Below are 16,303 nucleotides of genomic sequence, written 5' to 3'. Positions count from 1 at the left end.
CGCGAGCACTCTGGCTGAACTTACCGCGCTGCGCTGTGTGGCTTCGACGTTCGCCACGTCGTCCAGCCGAATGAGTCCGGACACGCGCTCGCGAGAGAATGAAATTTTGTGTGCGATGCGCTCGCTTGGTGCGCGAGGCGTCAAAGGCCGACCAATGGGATGACGCGCTGCTGCAGCGTAATTAGTGTTTGGCAGCTGCGAACGATTTGATTAGATGAGAAAGTAATTTGAACAGTGTTCCGTGTCTGCGGTATTAATTAAGTTCGCCAAATTTGGTGATTTCCGATTACGCCCAGAAAAGAAAATTCGAATCTTTGTTGCACGTACACTTTTAATTAATAAACGAGTACTACTAATCTAAGCAAGCAGTGCGTCTTCTAAAACGACCAGTCCTAACACACTCGAGTACAGATGACATCTATAATATTTCGGCATCTGGTTCGTATCTAGAGAAAATGAGATGATGCCAAATCAAAATCACTGAATAATTGATTGAAGATGGATGTAGTGCTAACTTTTTTAAACGACTTCGAAGATCTTTTAATTGCTCGTTTTTCTTCGTAAGCATTTTTTTCATGTTTGTAAATTGAGCCGTTTCGCCGAGTTTCTTTTCCAATTCCTAAAATCATTATCCACTTTTTTTCACTACTTAGTTCCAAGTATGAAAAATCAAACTTTTTCAGCATTTTCAAGCTTAGCTTTGATAGCCAACAATTCGTGTTTCGTTTCTCCCAAGTCTTCCCTCCATTTTCCATCGTCTTCACCCCTAGCAGATTTTCCACTTAAAACTGGAATTGCTTTTGATTGTGAAGAGGTTGTTGGAACAACATCCGATGCTGCTGACTAGAAAAAAGACAATATCTCATAAAACTATATCTTCTGACTGATTTTTTAATTAAATACCGATTTCGTTTCTTTTGCTTTTAGAGCTGCTTCAGCTTGCACTAATTGACTCTTCAATTTCCCTTTTTCTTCCAATGCATCATGAGCCTAAAAAAAAAGAACAAATAATCATTGTAGTTCAATAGGAAAGAGTCTCCTCTTTCCTTACCTTTCCTTCTATCATTCGCATTCATTCCTTCATTTTTTCATTCTCCTCTTTCAGCCGAGAAATTTCCTATATATACAGATATAGAATCAAAAGAAATCATCATCACAGTGAGTCCACACTAACCATCTGCAGAAGAGCACTCCCACCAGCCTCATTCAACGGCTCCAATTTCGTCTTGGCTGCTGGAAGAGTCTACGTACATAATACATTATTCTATTCTATAGTTGTCTGCCCCCCTCCGGGTCCCTGTGGTGCAACCTTTGAAGCTGTTGCAGATCCTACCTAATCCAGAAGAAGCAAACTGTTTCTCTTCAAATCGAGCAATTTCCTCAATCAATTCCCTTCGAAATAAATCACAAATACGAAAAGTTGACTTTTCATCGTCTTCTTACTGATTCTCGAGCTCAGAAACGTCAGCACTCAACTTCAGACGCCATTTCTCCGCCTGTCGAAAAATTTGACGTAGCAGAAGAACGTTCGTATGCGTCGTATGAATCAGTTCCGATTCGACGTCACCCTTGACAATGGCGCAAAGACCAAATAAAAAATCGGCTGTAAACGTCTCCTCCGTCAATCTAGACGAGACGAAAACGCGTAGAATGCACGTTATAGACATCTCTTGCATGTACCTGCTTTCTTTTAAATCGTCACTTTGGGCGTTTTCTTACCTTTAGTTTTGTTGCCGGCGCTGCGAAATAGGCCGTTGGGCTTCGCTCCTTCATTTAGCAGCGAAGATCCCAACGAGGGGCCTCATCTCCATTCGAGTACCCCATTGCGGGGCCCCAGTTGCTAAAGGTGTCAGCGCGCTGCGTTCTTCGTCTTCGTCGACGTCTTTTTTGGCTCCGTTTTTTTCTGCGCGTGATCACCTAATAACATAGGCTCGTATCCAGCCTGTTATCCGGGCGGCTCTTACTGCGTGAGCCTGGATAACAGGCTGGATACGAGCCTACTAATAACACTGCGCGTGCTCATCGATAGAAGTGCCATGGGCAATGCATCATCGTACGAAGCGAGCGCGGTCGAGCAAGAGCGCTGGGGAGAGTCGGGACTCGGTCGACCAGAAATGCCATCGAAAGAAGAAGTCGACAAGCGTTTCACTACGATACTCGTAAGAAAAGATAGTCAGAGACGTCTCGTCGATCGTTTTAGTGCCAGTTTGCAGGAAACGATGAACTTGCCAGCGGACAAAGCGACAGCTATGGCCGAATATTCGTACGAGAAGAAATGGACCCTCGTTTGCGATCAGGTAAACGTTCGAAGGCGTATGAACATCATGATCATTATCATCATAGGAACGAGCAAAACCAACACGCCCACCGGAAGAATATATTAGAAAGATTAGCGAGATTTTGACAATTGGCGAAGGAAAAGTAGACTAAAAATGTTGAAATAACGTAAACCAATTTCTTTTCTCTAGGTGAATCGTCGTAGCGTCGCCGCTCTCAATGAATCCGTTGCCGTGCTAAGAGCTCTTGAAATTTCCCTTCGAACAAATGAAATCAGTTGGGTTCAAGCTTTTCTAAGCGACGAGAAAGCGGGATTGGAGGCTTTAGTCGAATATTTATCTCTTGTGCTCAAGTAATTTTATACCACTCACCCCCACATTTGAGAACACTCTCTAACAGAATCGTTTCTATTATTATTATTATTATTATAGATTGCCTTCTATGCAGGATGGAAATAAGAAATTAAGACGAATATCAAAGTCAAAACGATCAGCTGGCGGTTTCACTGACGACGTTCACGTTTGCATTCTCTGTCTCCGTGCACTTATGAACAACAAAGTAAGTTTCAACCCCCCTATTAATTAAACAATTAAACTTAGACAACGTTGGTCAACGTTCGTTTTAGTACGGATTTCAAGCTGTTATGGAGCACAGCAGTAGCATCAATTACATTGCACTTTGCTTGGATCATCCAAACTATCGGTAGTTGCTTTGCAGTTAATTATAAACGGACTCTAACTAATCTTCTTCTGTGTGTGCTTTAGTACAAAAAGCTTGGTGTGTGATCTATTAGCCGCATTGTGCCGCTTCAAAGGCGGTCACGACAAAGTCATTTCGGCAATGGACAATTTTCGCAACGTTCAACGGGAAGTTCGTCGATTCAAGACACTCGCTGATAGTCTCCTTCATTCCCAAGGACAAGTAGTCAACATGGAATATAGGGTACTCTCTAGCAGTCTTCAATTCAATATATACTGTAGATTGATTTCCTTTATAAAGGCTGCTGGAATTGGTCTAGTCAACGCTATTGTCTACACGCCTGAAGACTTGAACTACTGCGTTCACTTACAATACGAGTTCACGCAGCTTGGATGGGATCACTGGCTACAAGTACTTTGACTCCTCCCTCCCCTTGACATCACAATTATTCTGTCAATTCGTTTTTCAGTCTATTCGACCTGAAGTTCCTGTGCACGTTCTCCGCCAAATATCCGCCTATGAAGACAATTATTTTGACGTGGAGTCACTGGTACCCTGCCCCCTGAATTAGTCATAGTGAGAAGAAGAATGATTTTTGTACGCTCTTGCCGCTATAGTCTGAAGAGGCAAATGCCAAAGCAAGTGCTCTGGGTCGTGTTGAAGAGCTCGAAGCCCAAGTACAAGAGGTACAGAAAATCATGTCTCTCTCTATTCTCTTTGATGTGACTTGGGACAGGTGACAGAGAAATGTCAGCATTTGGAAAATGAAGCAATGAGACAAACTGGTCAGTGAAGATGCACACACACCTCTTTAGGATTAATTAATTGATCGTATTAGCGGAACAACAGAAAGTGATTGCTGAACTTCGTAAAGAATTAGAACAAGTCAAAGTACTGTACAATATCTCATTTAGTTGGTCCATCATCTTATAACCCTTTTTAGAAATTGGCCGCCGCCGCCACCACTTCCAACAAGTCAGATGAAACAATGGAAAAGAAGTCGGCGGAGAAGAAGAACGACGACGACGGCAACCCTGACGACGTCGACGTACCTGTTGAGCCTTCTTCAACTGAACAAAAAGACGTACGTATAGTATAATATAATAGAATATTCATGACGGCCACTCTTCCCCCGCCGCGTGTAGCAGGCAGTGCCGACTCCTCCTCCGCCACCTGCTCCCGCTCCGCCACCGCCGCCTCCTCCCTCCGTTCCAGGAGCTCCAGCTCCTCCGCCACCTCCAGGCACATCATCATCATTGACAGGTAGAGTAGGGAGATGTGTCTCAAACCCTGTCTAAATATAATTTCCTATTGATTTTCTTAGGGGGGTTGGGGTCTGTGAGAAAAAAGCGTCAGGTTCAGACGAAGTACAGAATGCCCCTGTTCAATTGGCAATCGCTTCAAGAGAACAAAATCAAAGGAACGATATTTGGAGACATTGATGATGAGAAATTATATGACGTAAAGAAACGGATTCACAAAGTCAAGCATTTCAAACACACAATGATACTTCATGTGTAGATGTTGAATTTTGATCAATTTGAAGAGGAATTCAAAACAAAGGCACAGCCCAATTTTACCACTGCTAAAAAGACAGCAAAAGACGACAAAGACAGTCAGTTATTAGTCGCCGGATCAATAAATAAATAAATAAATAAATAAATAAATAAATTTATGTGTTTTACAGGCGGTGTTGGCGGCGGAAAGAGTGAGTCGTCGCTTAAGAAGAACGTCGACAAAAAGCCGGAGAAAGATCAAGCTCTTTTGGATCCATCACGTGCAAGAAATTTGGGTATCACTTTGAAACGAATTGGGCTATCTGCTGACGTCACTGTCAGTGCTATTAACGAGTAAATTTGGGTGTAAGATTAGTAAAGGTTGTTTATTACTTTGGTCTTTTAGTTTGGATCTGAGCGTTCTTCCCGTTGAGTACGTCGAACTTCTTCTCAAATTGGTGCCTACGGACTCTGAGGTGATGCACCAATCATCAGAGCAGCTCTCTTTGACTCAACGTTGTCGTTGTTCAATGTGTTCTAGGTGAAATTGTTTGAACGGTACGTAGCTGATGGAAAACCTCTAAAGAAACTTAACGAAACGGACTTTTTCATGTACAAGGTATTATTATCCTATGAAAGGATTAGATGTACATATACATACAGTGTATATGTAGTTGACTCAAGTTGAAAGGCTTCTACCTAAGCTCAAAATATTAGCCTATATTGGCAACTTTTTTGACAATATCCACATGCTTATTCCAGTAAGTGTGACGTCGACGCGACTGTGAAGCATAGTACAGTACTCTACTTTTTTCATACAGCAACTCGACGCCATTATTGCTGCTTCAAATTCTCTTTTGAATAGTCAAAAGCTGAAGAAGCTCATTGAGGTCTAGTACATAAAAGGCCTGGTCATACGTGTTTTATTTTTGGAATTTCGCTTTTTCTAGATTGTTCTCGCCTTTGGAAATTACATGAATAGTAGCAAACGTGGAGGCGTCTATGGTTTCAGATTGCAAAGCCTCGATTTGGTATATCTATGTACATTACTCTCTAGCCACTTGAATTTAATATTTCAGCTAAACGAACTTCGCTCAACGGATCGAAAGACGACTCTCCTTGAGCACTTGGTTCTCGTAGTGAAGGAACATTTCTCAGACGTTGCTGGCTTTGTAAAAGAACTTCAGTTTCTTGACAAAGCAGCTACAGGTAACTACGTTTAATTAAGCAGATGATGAGATGATTGTATTTCATTCTGTTGTGTGTACTACAAGCTTCACTGGACGCTGTCATTGCTGATGTGAGAGAACTGACACGGAATGTGCAAGTAGCTAAAGCTGAGAAAGAGAGACAGCCAATGAATACCGTTCTAAACGTACAGTAGCTGAAATTTGATACAAAAGCACCCTAAACCCCCAGATTTCATTTAGGATTTTTTGGCCAATGCTGAGCCAAAATTGATAGAACTGAAAGAAAGCGTGGAAACGGCTGAAGTAAGATGCTCTACTACTACTACTACTGTATACCTAACAATTGACGTTTTAGACTGTTTTCAAAGCGGCGGTTGAATACTTTGGAGAAAGTACAACTACTGCTACACCCAACGCTTTCTTTTCTCTTTTCAATAGATTTGTTCGAGACTACAAGGTCTTCACTTAACTGATTCTCTATGCATCTGCTGTATTTTTCTTTTTTCAGAGAGCTGAATTGAAAGTGGAACAGAGACGTCAAATTGAGGTATGGACCTCAATAAGCTCCTAGGGAGTTTGATTATAGGACATTTCGCCGCCTTAGATATTGGCAGCTGAAGCAAAGGGCAACGAAACGCCAAATCAACTGGCAGTGAGCAAAGCCTTTTCTTCAAATGAAATTCAGAACGAGCTCACTGTTTATCACATTAGGCACCCCGCGCCTTTGATCGAAGCAAACGCAAATCGCGAGTGGTACTTCTCACCGTGAAGGACGGCGCATTGGACGAAGCAATCAGCGGTAAACGGCGAAAGGAATCGCGCCAAGTCATACACCAAACCCTTTTACCAATGAATAGGCATGAAAGAGGAAGGATATCGAGTGGGCGCCGAATTGACGCCGCGTCAGCAGCGCAAGAGAGCAACTACGATGGCTCGTCGTCTCACCATGAAAAGTAAGAGCCCCTCACCACCCCCTACGGAGCCGTCTCCGGCTGCGGCTGCGGCTTCAGCCAATCGTCGAGCCAAGCCAGTTGATCCCTATTTGGCCAGCCGGCCTTGGCTTAAATAGAGAAGGACGTTGATGGGTCACCTAATTATTAGAACGTCGTGCTTTCTTAGGTTGTTATTTTTATTGTCAGACTAGCCTAGAAGGTTTGGCCCTAGTCTAACCTCCTAATACTACTATGATGTCATTTTATTTAATCTTTATAATTAGACCACGGCACAAAACTATTCCCCTACTTTCCATCCAAAATTTCGTCCCGTTATTTGATACAGACGCTCATTGTAGTCCCCAAAGAAATGACGCAATTTATTCTCTACATCCTTTGAAATATCTGGATGAGTCCGACCCTTAGACTTATTCAAACATTGCACGGGCTTATTGTCTGGCTTTAGACAGTAAAACCTCCTCGTCGGATTAAAATAGAAATTTGACGGTTTAAACCAATTTGGAAGTCCCAGGCACGCCTCCAATTTTTTCACCTCAGGATATGGGTTCGCTACTAACGCGTCACCACTGACGTAACACATATCTGAAGCTGGAAAATATTTTAACCAATTTTTCACGTGATCAACATAAATACTAGTATTAATCGGTGGACATAGGGCATCTGCTTTCCCATTCTTTATTGCAATTTGTTCGTAAGGCGGCAAACGTTCGGCGCGTCGCTTTGATCTATATAGTTGCCATTCAACATATTCCGACACAGATCGCGTGAACGGATCGCGAAAAACGACCACGAATTTAGCGCGAGTTTGATTTTGTGACGTCATTGCTTTTTTGAGGCGATTTGGCGCGGACCATTCAATTATGTATCGTGGACTTTTTTCCGCCGTTTTTACGTTCGACGTCGTCACCGGCATTTGTCCGATATACCAGTCGATCCCTTTGGCGTAGAATTCGCTAAAGAAGCGCATTTCGGGCGTCGGACCGGCGACGTTTGGGTGCATGCGTAGCATGTCGTAGAGCGCGCGCGTACCCGCTTTGCCGAAACCAATGATGAAAATGTGAGGGAATCGACGACGTGGTGGCGACTGTGGCTCATCGTTCCGGATCCCACGTTCCCCACGGGGCGATGACGAGTTTGTTGCTCTATGCTCGCTTTGGGAAATCGTTTCCAATTGCTTTTGGAATAGTTTTGAAGAGATTTGGAGCCGCTCGGTGAGCGAAGTGGTTACAGTTGCCTTCGACGACGATATTGCGAGCTGTTTGGCGGTGATAAAGACCACAATAGCTACCATTACAAAGATGGTGAAGCGTTTGAGCTTTCTGCACCATCTAGATGCCATCACACAACTGACTGTCTTTCCAAGGGGTTGGTTTGAAAATCCGGGACACTGATGTGGTTTTGCGCTCAAAACTGCTCAACACTCTGTTTTTCAGAGTTCTCTAGGGGACCACACCGATTTCCTGCTTGCTTTGAAAAAAGAAAAATTTCGGCAAGTCTCTTGGGGTTTGAACTGAACAGGGCTGATTACGGTAAAAAAATAAAAAAGGAGACTCCACTCAGAGTTGAACTGAGGCCTTGTGGGAACTGCTTATCGCAGCGCTATCTCCAGCCCGGGCCCACGGCTGGAGGGGCTCTGCGACATCAGCGATGCACGTCCCAGTGCACTGGCGGACGGGCATAGTCAACCACACGTGATACCACTTCACTACAGAGTCACGCATTACGTCACCAGTGATATTTGCGTCTTATATAGTGCAAGCCCACGCGGGATCGGATCACACGCTCACCGAAGGATCGAGAATGCGTAACGGAAATAATAAAGAACAACATCATTTCCTTTGGACATCCATTCAATCCAGATGATCACGTTGAAGGAATAAAGGTGGAAGAATACTACTGGAAGAATGATAGAGGCGAATTCTTCGTCGTTGAAGATGCAAGTGGAGATGTAGTCGGATGTGCAGGATATTGCGACGCTACAGCTAAGAGAGGGGAACCGAGCGCAGAACTAAAGAAAATGCATTTGAAACCGGAGGCGAGAGGAAAAGGAGTTGGCCGAGCTCTTCTGTCTAAAATTGAAGAAGGAATTCGAAGAAAGGGCATCAAAAATGTTTATTTGCAAACAGTTCGCTCTCTTGAGGGGGGGCGCCGCCTCTACGAGGCAGCAGGATATGTAGACACGCCCGGTATCACCGAACATCCATGTGACAGGCTGATGAAAAAGATTCTTGATTAATAAGAGTTGAAAAATTAGCACATGCTGTAGAAGCCATCACCGTCACGTGACATGAACGTCCCGAATAAAAAATGGTTCGAGGTCGCGAGAAAGAACGAGATGCGACGTCGCCTAACGCCGACGAGGCTCTCTTCAGCGAAATTCTATGGGCAATAGGCAAGATTCGATCTCAAAAACAGCGTCCAGGCGAAGATCAAATCAGCAAAGTGCTCGAAACGCGAACGGGACGATCGCGAAAAGAAATCGTCGCCGCACTCGAGACAGCCGTACGCGCGGGACGCATCGTCAAAGTGATGACGCGCGATCGCGCTTCGTATAAAGATCCTCGCACGACGCCACTCGAAAAGCAGACGACTTCGACGGGCGAATGGCTGTGGATGGTTCGAGTGGCGCTGACTGAATTGGAAGAGACCGGTAGCGAAGAGCCCGGATCGGGATCGACTCTAATCGCCATAGAGAAGTGCATACGAAAGAAACACGGCACAATTACGGCAGACATGAGCGAGCAAATTCGACGAGCTGTTGATGCGGGGCTCGTCAAGGGGAGAATCGCACAGGATGGAAAATTCTATCGGACCGTTAGTATGGAACCCGTCGTCAAGGCAACCAAGTTGAAAGTGCCAAAATTGTTAAAAGTACCGTGGAAATTTTTTTCAAAAAATTGATATACTGTATGATTTTTTTTCCAATAGTCTCGGCCCAAATGTCCGCCTAGTGTACAGTGTGGATTCTGTCTGGGAACGAAAGAGAAGAATCGTGACGGAGAACCAGAGAATCTCATATCATGTCACGACTGTGGAAACAGCGGTACCTAAATAAATCAATAAATAAAAATGACATGTGATTTTTCTCTTTAGGACATCCGTCTTGCTTGAAGTATAGTGACGAATTAGTAAAGAGAATCATGAAGGAACCGTGGCAGTGCATCGAGTGCAAGACATGTTGCATCTGTGCAGATCAAGGAAATGCAGTCAGTAAACATTTCAATAAATGCCTTTTATTTATAGATATTTTTAGGATAATCTCCTCTTCTGTGACACATGTGACAAAGGGTTTCACATGGCTTGTCTCACTCCGCCATTGGATGAAGCTCCAGATGGCAATTGGTCATGTGACTGGTGCCTTCATCCGGAAAAGTACGCGGCCACCATCAAACAGAAGAAACGACGAAAGCACGTGATCAAAGATCTCAGCCTTTTGAAAACGCGAAGGCCAAAAAAATGGGCAGGGGATGACGAGTCAAAGAAAACGTAGGCATAATAATTGAATTAGAAGAGAAAAGAACCACTCTCTTTCTAATACAGAACGAAAAAGAAAAAGTTCAAGATTGGCAAGAATCTAAAAATACCAAGCAGCAGTAAGATACGTAGATGTATGTATGTATTGTATGAAATAAAAAAGATTTTTTAGTACTATTTCCTGCCTTTCCCGCTAAATTTCCCAAACTTCCTGGCTACATGGAAGGTAATAGATCTTCTGTAGTCAAATTTCCCTATGTGACGTTATACAAACAGGCATAAGTGACGTAGATAAAGAAAAATTTCGCAAGGCACAAGAGATAGCTTTGGAGAACATGGTCAGATAAACAAACGTTATGCTTCCAACGAGTTTTCTTCTATTTTTTTGTGTGAAGTCTGAGAACCAGGCATCGTCAGGTCGACCAGTAGCTACAACTCGATCACCGTCTGTTATCGTTTTTGGAGCGTGGGAAATTGACACGTGGTACTCGTCACCATATCCTCAAGAATATGCCATGTATGCAACAGAAAGAGAGTAGTAGATCATAGGAATTCTCTTACTGTTTAGGCTCCCCAAACTCTTCTTATGCGAATTTTGCCTAAAATATATGAAGAGTCGAAACATATTGGAGAGACATATGGTTAGTTGGGAGGAATGTGATTATTCTCCATTTCGCTATTTCGCTATACAGGTCAAGTGCAAGTGGCACCATCCTCCAGCCAATGAAATATATAGAAAAGATGAGCTGTCCGTGTGGGAAGTGGATGGGCAGACGAGCAAAGTATACATACACTCACCCCTCAAGGACCTATATATATATAATACATTTCTCCTTCTTTAGATTTATTGCCAGAATCTGTGCTTATTGGCAAAACTCTTCCTTGACCATAAGACTCTCTACTACGACGTCGAACCGTTTCTTTTTTATGTTCTTACGAAAGAAGACAAGCACGGGTCGCACTTAATTGGCTACTTTTCAAAAGAGAAGTCTTGCCAACAGCGCTACAACGTCTCATGCATCATGACCATGCCCCAATTTCAAAGACAAGGCTTTGGCCGTTTCCTCATCGATTTCAGTAAGACCTTTGTTATATATGATGATCTGACGTCACTTGTACTTTAGGTTACTTGCTTTCTCGAATTGAAAATCAACCAGGATCTCCCGAAAAACCGCTCTCGGATCTTGGCTGCTTGACCTACCATAACTATTGGGATAGCGTTATCAAAGAGTACATGTACGCAAATTGCAATTCGGAATCACCATATACATTCTCGATACGAAGTAAGACCAATCAATGCATATACATTTAATCTTCTCAATGTTTTATTAGAAATTAGTCAAGACACGGGAATGGATCCTCATGACGTTGCTGGAACCCTCGAACGCCTTAAAATGGTTAAAAAACGACCAACAGACGGAAAGTGAGTAGTACATAAAAAATAACGTTCACTTATCGTACTTCTGTAGACTCTACGTTGCGTTGAACTTGGCCGATCTGCGTGCTCACGCCGAAAAAGTGGCCCAATTGAATCGACGCGTCCTTGACGAAACTCGTCTTCGTTGGACACCTTTCGTTCCTCCCAAGTCGGCCGCTTCAACAGACGGCGACGATGACGATGACGACGGCGATGACGACGATGGGGAGACGAAAGAAATCGACGTCGTGGAGACGGCGGAAAAAGTCAACGACGACGAGGCGGCGGCGGCGGCGGCGGCGGCGGCGGCGGCGGCGGCGGCGGCGGCGGCGGCGGAGACGAGGAAGAACGACGCCGAGCCGGCGAGCACTGTCGTGGAGAAAAAGGACGATGAGGCGACTGTTGATAGATTGATGATTGAGTCTGTTGACGATCAGGTTGGTAAGGTAAAGGGGGGCTTAGAGGATGGGGCGGCGGCGGCCGCTGAAGCTTTAATAAGCGATGACGAAAAAGAGGAAAGGGGGGAAGGATGGACTTTGAGCGACGATGGAGACGAAGGTGAATCGCGCAGTGATACGGAAAGTCTCGAGTCCGACGACGACGATGACGACGACGATGACGATGATGAGTCTCTTGTTTTGAGCAGCAGCGACGAAAATGAAAGCGACGACTCCGACAGTGGAACGTCACTATCGGATATCGATGCTGGTGCGACGATGACGACAACGAATAAGGAAGAAAAGGAGTCGGATGGCGAGGTACTGTAAACTCACTCACTCACTCACTTGGGGAGGGAGGGTCTTCTTGTTTATTGCGTGAAATGAATAGGCAGGGTTATTCCACTCATAAAGGAATTGCCTGCTGTAGTGCGTTTTGTCCTTGTTTAATTTTACCGTTCTAAGTTTCTTTCTCTTGCAACCGAAAGCCTAAGAATGAGAGTGCAGAAAAGACGCAGTTTACGCGGTCGGATCTGTCTCAATATCTGTCTCAATTTTTTGTTGTTGTTTTTGTATTCTAGCTGCAAAAATAGTTACAAACGAATCGTCATCCAGTAAAACTCTTTTTGAATTGGACGTCAGGATAATGCATTCGAAGAGTTTTGACTTCGCTCTCTCCGATGCTTGAGCAGAACGACAAGTCGAAGAATTTCAAATTTTTGCACGATTTCGCCACTCTAGAACGTCGTACTGATTAAGAAATACTGTGCAAGATGAAGCGTACTCTGTAACCGATTCCATCATGATTTGATTATTTCCCAGGACGTCAACCTGTTCAAGTAGAGGACAGTGTTTGGCCAAAACGAGCAAATCGCTATTCGTCACGCTTCTGATAATCAAAATATTGTTATTTTGCATTTAGATTGATATATACCGACCGGACGGCTGTGAGAAAAACTTTCTTCAATTTCGTGCAATTTTCAAAGAGGGGTTGAAAGCAATCAGGCGACGAACGGAACCCGTCTCTATTGAGACAAACGTGCACAAGGATCCCATGCAGTCAGGTAGGTATAAAGCTTACACCCAGCCCACATCGATTTCCTCGAGGTTGGGGCAATTCTTAGCGAGGAGAGAGAGACCGTATGACGTTAGGGTGGTACGAGCTCGCCATAGATCGAGCGTTCTTAAATCCTTGCAGTTTTCGGTCAAATCAAAAAGTGCTTGATTGAAATCGAATATTTTATTGCATCCGCCGAGATTGATGTGCTGAAGTTGCTTATTGTTTCTACGCAAAATTCAAATTCATCTCCTCTTTAATTAATTAATTAAACTGAGGAGCGTTCATTACGTAGCGATGTCTCCTAGAGCATCGTTCTCTATTGGTACCCTGTAGAGATTGAGTGCTTGTAAAGTCGTTAGTTTCGACAAGTGCTTCAGAGCGGAATTCGAAAGTGTATTACACGACTGAAGATCCAGTTCTGAACAGAAGACCCAATATATTAGTATATAATAGTACAGTAGAGGTCACACTATTGGTACCCTGCAGATTAGGGCAGCCATCTACAATTGCCTTCAGACCGTCTGCTGTTATGTAGTCGCAACAAGCCAGACGCAAGCACACCAACGTAGCTCCACACGTTTCAATAAAACTATTTTTGATTAATTAAAGAGTGCAAACACCGGACTCTGCAAACTACTATATTCTACCTCGTGAATGCCGACTGGGTAAGCTGCTTGCAGCCACCCGTCCACGAGAGGCTAAGCTTTGTAAGGCGAGAGCAGCGCGTTTGCATGCCCTTCAACGTGCAATCATCCACCTATATAGCAAAGAGAAGGAAAATCAAAATAATAGTGAGAAACGATACTTAGGTAGGTACTGTGTTCCAATAAGGCTTGAGATCAAGTTCGGTGTAAAGAGAGGCATCATAGCAATGACGAAAGAGAAGGCTACCAAAAATCAGTAGTTAAATAATTAAAATCTTTCCTGTTTACCTGCACGTTTGGGCCGCTCGGCATAGGCTTCTCGTATCCAGATAACTTATAATAATCTGAATTACCTCGTCCTGAAAGCACGTGTGTAGTTTAATTAATTTTCTATTCTGGTTTCTGGTTAGACTTACAGGCAGCATTCCAAAATAGCCAAAATCTCCGGACCATTCTTCAGATGGCGTGTACTCGGTCAGCGAGAGCTGCTTGAGCAATTTGACCGTTCGTTCCATTTGAAAACCTAAAGCTCGATTTTCACGAGAAGTTTCTAAAATACGCCGGTGACTGTAAGTAAGAGAACGATTTTGTCTGTAATATAAATACCTGCGCTAGGCTTTGTTCCGTACAGTTCAACAGCATCGAGCTCAGCGTAGTAGTCAAGGCCCTCGTGATTAAATTCGAGCCTCAGTAAACTACAATTAACGTATACACCTTCAAAACAAATGTCCAGCTCCGTAATTTCTCACTTGGTAGGGAAATCAATTTTTTTGATTGGCGGAGAAAAGATGCGCGACTTCCTAGGAATTTCATCCTGCTGCGGCGGACCCGCCCAAAGCGTAACCCACCTGCACAAAACGTGTCAAAAAAAAAGTAGGCCGTCCTCTCCTTATTCTCTTACTTTATTTCTCCAGACGCTGCGCCTGAATCGACACTTGCGTTGCACGCCAACACTCGCACGACAGCGCCCGGATTGTACGTCTCGATGATGTCAACTTTCGACGGAAATACCGGTGTCGGAAATTCGAGTTCTAGGTGCAAAATAATTAATTAATGCATGCCGGCCGGTACAAGCTCCCTCGCGGGCCCTTCCACAGTTAACATGCAGCTAAGCGTCGTGCATTGGAACGTGCACGCGCGGAAACCTTTCGAGCGCGCATACCAACAAAGTCCTGACTAATAAACGCCTCCGGGCGACGCGATTTCAACGGCGTCGATGCAGACGGCGCAATCTTCCACCAAGGACCATACGTCCTCTGGAAGAAACGAGCAAAGGTTAGACGGCCAGCGGTAATTTAGAGTTGTAACAAATTTGGGTGGGGCGTTCCTTACCAACACGAAGGCTTCCATAAAGTCTCCGTACTCGGGAAACTTGGACGCTTGGCCGGCCAAGTTAGCCGCCACATACGCGTTTGATCCGTCGCGACCGTATTGGCTCGAGAAATTGATCACTCTCTCGGCGACTTGTTGTATTGACATCGTCCAGGCCCGGGTGGAGGAGGTGGGTGGAGGAGGGAAAGAAAAGATAATCACATCTAGCGCACGTCGTGGGATATGGAAAAGAGATTCGAAGCAACGGCTTTGAACCTGAGAGAGAGTCTGGGAGGGATGAAAGCGAGATCAAGGGACCTGTCCACTGTCGCTCAGAAGGGCGATATGAAGGCGAGTGGCCGTTGTAAGGGAGACTAGATTAGTAACTATCAACAAACGTTTTCACCGGCTATAGCTTGTGGAGAAATTTCTCAAGGAAGATGTTGACGTTGACGAGGCAAATGCAACAGGGCAGAGCCAGTTGTACGTAGGTAGGTACCTAGAGTAGTAGATCTAGATAGATGTGACTTCTCATCAGTTTACGTACACAGCTACTTTCTGGGGATTTTATGACGTCGTTAGGACGTTAGTGGAAAAGGGAATAAGTAAGCCGACCCACGTAGAGTGAGCAAACCAACTGAATGATCCGTCGGGTTTTCAGGTGTAAATGCCCAGAATAAAAAGACTCTTTGGACTCCCCTACACGCAGCAGCGTTTCAAGAACACGGAAAAGTAACATGACTAGGTATAATTACATTGCAATACAGCGGAATTCAGATTTCTTAGATAATCATGTTCTTGATTGAAAGGGGCGCCAAATGGGATATTCCGATTCTGAGGGCAGGTTAGACTTCCACTTCGTTTATGACGTCATCGTCTATTTTTACGTGTTAGAACAGCAAAAGACTTTGCATCTGCTTCGGATATGATTTGGTCTCACTTTGCAGCGGCTGGATGTCCACGAACGAGCAAAAGAGCGCTCATTGAAATGGGAATAATACGAAAGGTAAGATTAGAGCATCGATCATCTCAATTTTGTAAGGAAGCTTTCTGTCTTTATTTTATTAGGGCCAAGTGGGAAATTTTCCTAGTCTCCAGTCGGCCTACGGTGTAGAAAGAACGTCGTTTCAAAGTGAATTTATAGGAAAGAATGTGATAGACACATGAAAATTTTATTATTAGGTGTAAATGATGGAGACGTTCTTGCTGATCCCTCAGATAGAGGAAGAGGTAGTCTATCAAGTGGAACCTCCCAACAACAAAAAGACAAGCCAAATTTCAGCGTATGGAAACAGTAAAAAATAAGAATAAAATTAAATGTAATCCGTCGCTAACGCGCGTGTCA

The 16,303-nt window shown here is 44.1% G+C and overlaps 4 protein-coding genes and 2 pseudogenes across 5 annotated transcripts; 3 read left to right on the top strand and 3 right to left on the bottom strand.

Annotated features, from left to right (window-relative positions):
* Positions 1-313: 313 nt before the first annotated feature.
* Positions 314-1,824, bottom strand: LOC136194899 (leucine zipper transcription factor-like protein 1; annotated as a pseudogene).
* Positions 1,825-1,998: 174 nt separating this feature from the next.
* On the top strand, positions 1,999-6,895 carry LOC136194373 (formin-like protein 2). Of its 2 annotated transcripts, none has more exons than XM_065983465.1 (30): positions 1,999-2,159; positions 2,214-2,297; positions 2,344-2,421; positions 2,469-2,629; positions 2,709-2,835; positions 2,903-2,979; positions 3,042-3,219; positions 3,277-3,387; positions 3,446-3,526; positions 3,594-3,662; positions 3,713-3,761; positions 3,815-3,867; positions 3,920-4,060; positions 4,125-4,239; positions 4,301-4,437; positions 4,498-4,591; positions 4,664-4,826; positions 4,879-4,948; positions 5,014-5,091; positions 5,147-5,233; positions 5,294-5,362; positions 5,423-5,503; positions 5,552-5,681; positions 5,747-5,847; positions 5,903-5,965; positions 6,018-6,119; positions 6,171-6,209; positions 6,267-6,314; positions 6,374-6,461; positions 6,520-6,895. In XM_065983465.1, exons 1-30 carry the CDS (start codon positions 2,037-2,039, stop codon positions 6,729-6,731), a joined length of 3,009 nt encoding a protein of 1,002 aa, XP_065839537.1. In that variant the 5' UTR covers positions 1,999-2,036; the 3' UTR covers positions 6,732-6,895. The 2 variants fall into 2 exon arrangements, with proteins under 2 accessions (XP_065839537.1, XP_065839536.1); XM_065983464.1 differs by having other exon boundaries at positions 4,122-4,239.
* Positions 6,767-8,028, bottom strand: LOC136194384 (heparan sulfate glucosamine 3-O-sulfotransferase 1-like). The gene has a single exon (XM_065983479.1). It carries the CDS (start codon positions 7,952-7,954, stop codon positions 6,893-6,895), a length of 1,062 nt encoding a protein of 353 aa, XP_065839551.1. The 5' UTR covers positions 7,955-8,028; the 3' UTR covers positions 6,767-6,892.
* An 867-nt stretch (positions 8,029-8,895) lies between these two features.
* LOC136194374 (histone acetyltransferase KAT6B-like) lies at positions 8,896-12,412 on the top strand. Its single transcript, XM_065983466.1, has 14 exons — positions 8,896-9,486; positions 9,544-9,658; positions 9,709-9,821; positions 9,869-10,101; positions 10,156-10,208; positions 10,262-10,315; positions 10,366-10,427; positions 10,485-10,606; positions 10,658-10,730; positions 10,782-10,871; positions 10,932-11,166; positions 11,214-11,372; positions 11,422-11,512; positions 11,559-12,412. Exons 1-14 carry the CDS (start codon positions 8,923-8,925, stop codon positions 12,271-12,273), a joined length of 2,679 nt encoding a protein of 892 aa, XP_065839538.1. The 5' UTR covers positions 8,896-8,922; the 3' UTR covers positions 12,274-12,412.
* Positions 12,413-12,485: 73 nt separating this feature from the next.
* LOC136194381 (F-box/LRR-repeat protein 4-like) lies at positions 12,486-15,162 on the bottom strand. Its single transcript, XM_065983475.1, has 15 exons — positions 14,980-15,162; positions 14,810-14,903; positions 14,549-14,678; positions 14,397-14,495; positions 14,254-14,342; positions 14,064-14,197; positions 13,936-14,006; positions 13,821-13,890; positions 13,651-13,760; positions 13,483-13,592; positions 13,292-13,421; positions 13,025-13,228; positions 12,882-12,968; positions 12,728-12,832; positions 12,486-12,680 (listed from the first exon to the last, which is right to left on the bottom strand). The coding sequence occupies exons 1-15, from the start codon at positions 15,124-15,126 to the stop codon at positions 12,551-12,553; spliced, it is 1,710 nt and encodes a 569-aa protein (XP_065839547.1). The 5' UTR covers positions 15,127-15,162; the 3' UTR covers positions 12,486-12,550.
* Positions 14,675-16,291, top strand: LOC136194386 (uncharacterized; annotated as a pseudogene).
* Positions 16,292-16,303: the final 12 nt, after the last annotated feature.

This window comes from Oscarella lobularis, chromosome 13 (assembly GCF_947507565.1).
Source record: "Oscarella lobularis chromosome 13, ooOscLobu1.1, whole genome shotgun sequence".
Taxonomy (NCBI): domain Eukaryota; kingdom Metazoa; phylum Porifera; class Homoscleromorpha; order Homosclerophorida; family Oscarellidae; genus Oscarella; species Oscarella lobularis.
Note: the sequence above shows the minus strand (reverse complement) of the source record. Positions and strands in the feature narration are given on the sequence as shown.